General features: G+C 52.6%; 1 protein-coding gene across 10 annotated transcripts in view; it reads left to right on the top strand.

The window, feature by feature from the left end:
* Positions 1–4,046, top strand: part of TCOF1 (treacle ribosome biogenesis factor 1) — a 38,482-nt gene that overhangs the window by 24,969 nt on the left and 9,467 nt on the right. For 9 of the 10 annotated variants that reach the window (XM_015585301.2, XM_015585302.2, XM_025043008.1 and 6 more), the window contains one exon: positions 3,064–3,250. In XM_015585301.2, coding sequence (XP_015440787.1) covers positions 3,064–3,250 — 187 coding nt within the window. The remainder of the gene's footprint in view (positions 1–3,063; positions 3,251–4,046) is intronic. The other variant, XM_015585306.2, reaches the window with a different exon arrangement.

A 4,046-nucleotide genomic window follows, 5' to 3' on the forward strand; every position in this document is an offset into this window, starting at 1 on the left:
AAGCAGGGCCGGGCACTGCCCTCTGCTCCTTCAGGAGGCCGCCTCCTCCTGGGAGGCTCTGAACAGCTGGGAGGGAGGGGGCCGCTTTGCCCTTCTCTGCGGGGGTGGACTAACACAATTAAAATGAACATCATGCTTAAACTGAACCATTTAATTGGTACGTTAGTCCTGAAGATTCTGGAGTCCCTATTTAAAAAGAAGGAAAAAAAAGTCGGCAGTTTGTGCATTCCCCTGGGAGGATTCAGGGAAAAAGGCACAGCCTGGGGAAGCTGCTGCCTCCTCCAAACCGGGAGATTTTTAGCTCCTTAATCCCCAGCTCACTAATTATGATTATTATCGTTATTATGCTTTTACCAAGCACTTCTCTATGGACAAGTTTCGCTCTCTTTTTATTATTAGCCCGTCACTGGGGGAAAGGGATCGATGCAGGGTGGTGGGCAGAGATTCAGACTGGGAGGCAGAGAGGGAGGGGATTGTGGCTCTGTTCCCAGGCCCTCTCGCTGTGCCTCAGTCTCCCCACCTGCAGGAGATGGGGCCCACCCACTTGCTTTGAGAGAGACTTTGGGAGGTGGTCTGTGGCTCTGCACTATTGTGCTGTCATTAACCCCAGGCCAGGGTCTATGTTGGGGCCTGGCGTAGCTACCAAATTTAAAAAATACAGGCCCTGCCCTCAGTTTCATGTTGAGGCAGAGAGAAAAAAGAGATCTGTAAGAAACCAAATGAGCTGTTAAATCAGAGGCTTGGCATGCTGGTCCTGGAAGGAGCTCCTGTCTGGTGCCTGGAGAACTAACTTCCAGTCCTGGCTCTGGCAGCAGTTTGCTGGTCACCCTAGATGAAGCCACTTGCCCTTTCTGAGCTTCAGTCTTCTGGACTCTTTGAGTGAGACTCCCTGAAGGCTTGCGAACCACGGAGGCTCCAGGCCACATCTTCAGGGCGTGGGATTTCTCAGTGCCCTGGGATGGGGTGGCCCAGGATCTGTTAACTAGCCCCAGACGGTTAGGAGAGAGGCTCTTGGAGAAGGCCGCCCTCCGGAGCTCTGCCACCTCGGTGCCTTCGTAGCTGTGCCCCTTGCCCCGGGTCAGGAGCCTGGGCTAGGCAGCCCCCCACCCCTACTTTGCCCCAGACTGGAGTGAAGATATGGTCGTGATGAGGTCAGCTGCTACAGGTGATGGTGTGATGGTGAGCACTGCCCCCAGGTTTGGTTCTACAGACGTCAGACCCTGTGGTAGGGAGTGCCCGTGTTCCCTCTGCATCCTTCTGCCCATCGCCTGCAGGGAGGCACAGCAAATGTTCAGCCTGCTTCAACATCCCACGATCCTTTTCTAACCAGCCCAGAAGGAAGGCCCTCATCACTGCTGTGTGTACTGTGCTCTGCATTTTCCAAAACACATCAGAGCGCCTCCAGTGAATACACGCAGGCTGGCATAACTAACAGCCCTTTCAACAAGTGGGAAACTGAGGCTCACCAAGTTCAGGGCCTCAACCACACAGTGAGGTCATGGCAGAGATGGGATCAGAAACAAGGCTCAGCCGTGGTCCCTTCGTGCCCCTGCACCCTGTGAAGCCCAGAGGCCAGGGCAGGCGGCGTGGGCAGGTGGAACAAGGAGGAGGCGGCTTTTGCTGCTGAGCTGCTTTTAACATCCCAGACGCTATTGTTTGCCTCAGTGGGTTCGTTGCCTCTCTTCGTCCCCGACAATCTGTTCCTGTGTCTTCTCACATATATATAGATCCCCCCTCCCTCAACTGTAAGCCTTCTCCCACTTTCCATCCTTCTCTCTTTCATCACGTGGGCAGGAAGGCTCTGGAAGTGGCAGATCAGAGCAGCCGCGGGGGAGGCTGTTTGGCAGGGGTAGGAAGGGCCCGAGCCCAGCAAAGCTTCCACCCTTGGGCGGCACCTTTCTGCTTTACTTTTCACTTTTCCTCTCCCACAGCACCCTGGGGGCGGGGTGAGGAGTCAGGCTTAGGAGGTAGATAGGATGATGGAGGAGACCTGGGTCCCAGACCATGACCTCAGGCAGCTCTCTCCTGCTGCCCTGTGTCTCCCTGCTGGCCAGGGAGGGAGCAGAACTCAGAGCAGGCCTGACTTTTGGGGAATGGAAAACAGACTCCCCGCTCCCTGGCTGTAGCTACACGTGCAGTGCATGCAGTGGGCACATTCACCAGTGTTTTGGTTCCCAGACTGGTCCGCAGAATGCCAGGGAGCAGCTGCCTCTTTCTTTCTCTTTGAACGTGTTATTGGAAAAATTTAAAGTGCACCCTCCCCAGCCTCAGCAGTTCTGAACTCTGGACCAGGCCCATTTCATCCAAACTCTCCATTCAGCTCGGGTGATCACTTTTTTTTTTTTTTTTTTAAGCACAACCACAATACAATGTCACACCCAAAAAATTGACCTGCCTAGTCGGTGTCCCCATTTCCCTGATTGTCTTGTGAATGATATTTTTAGGTTGTGTGTCCACATAAGGGGCACACACTACATTGGGTCCTTTCAGTCATAACCTGTTGGTTTTGCCCCTGTGCAGTTTATTTATCGAAGATACTGGTTGATGTAGCTGGGTTGCTGCATCCTGGGCCACATCACACGAGGCTGCATCAGAATCTCTGGGGTGGGACAACTAGGCTGAACAACTCCCCAGGTGGTCGTATATTACTACTTCAGCAGCGACTCTGTCTCTGAAGCCACCTGGAGGAAAGAAGGCTGAATTGGACGTTCTGCCCCTGGTTCTGCTTCCATTAGGCTCTGACCTGGGCACCTCTCCTCCCCTCTCGGGACTTGTGATTTTCCCATCTGCGCCATGGAGCTAATACTGCCTACCCCAGGGGTTCGTTGTGAGAGTCAGGTGGGCTCCTGTGATCTGTGAGGTGCTGTGCTGGGTCTTAGCAGGTGCTGTGGCTGAAAATGAGCTGCAAGTGCACTGGGCAGCTGGAATCTTCTGTGTCCAGCTGCTCTGGGCTCTCAGGATCTCCTTGCCTTGTAAAACCCTTCCCCGACCCTATCTTCCCCTCCCCCTGGCCCAGCCTTTAATCACTGGAGGGGTGTTTTGTTTTTGTTTTTGTTTTTCAAGGTGATTAAAACCCCTCTGATTTTTATCGAACTTAATCGTAGTCCAGCTGTCCCAGCTGCTACCCCTACGCCAGCCCAGGCTGCGAATACCCCGAAGAAGGCCCGGGCCTCGGAGAGCACAGCCAGGAGCTCCTCCTCAGAGAGCGAGGATGAGGATGTGATCCCCGCTACGCAGTGTTTGGCTCCTGGTGAGCGCGGGCCCAGCACGCAGGGGTGACTTCCCTGCTGTGACCACCAGGCTTGGCTGGGAGGGGACGGACACACACACCACCACCACCCCCACCGTACCCCCACACCTCATTGAAACTCAGAAGGGAAAGGTCTCTGGCAGAGTCACAAAGCAAGTTGTTTGTTAGGAGGGGTTTGGGGCAAGGACTCTGGGCCCTACACTGGTTCATCCTGATGAGGGGCTGGCTCAGGAGAAATATTTGCCAGGGCTTCTCTGTGCCAGCTCCAAAGAGTAGAACACAGACAAAGCTGCAGGGACCAGGTTTCTACGTAGTCTAAGGAAGAGCTTTGTAACAACTGACTGCCTAAACGTGGGGAGGGCGGTGAGGTGGTAGTGAGCCTCCAGGTCATGGTGGCATGTAAGGGGGTTAAGGAATCCTTAAACAGTAGCATTTTCAGGGAAAGATTTCATCCAACAACTGAGACAGGACCAAATCTGTGATTTCTTTGACTTTTCAAGAATCTAATTCTACCAGTGATAGCAAGAAAATGGTTAATGGCCGTTATTGTTATTATGACACTTTTTAATGAGGATGGTAATACCTAATCTTAGTAGGCTAGTGCACCTGCCTGCTAGTGTACCAGTCCCACTGTCTGGAATAATTACTAAGCAGTTTATCTGGGCATTTTACAACTGTAAACTTTACAAAAACCTAAGCTATACATGTGTGTTTTTGGTGAGACTATGCTGTACATATGCTCAATAATCTTTATTTGATACGTTGTGACGTTATATATTTACAGCACGATTCCTGC

The sequence above is a fragment of the Pteropus alecto genome, unplaced genomic scaffold (assembly GCF_000325575.1).
Source record: "Pteropus alecto unplaced genomic scaffold, ASM32557v1 scaffold40, whole genome shotgun sequence".
In the NCBI taxonomy this organism is placed as follows: Eukaryota; Metazoa; Chordata; class Mammalia; order Chiroptera; family Pteropodidae; genus Pteropus; species Pteropus alecto.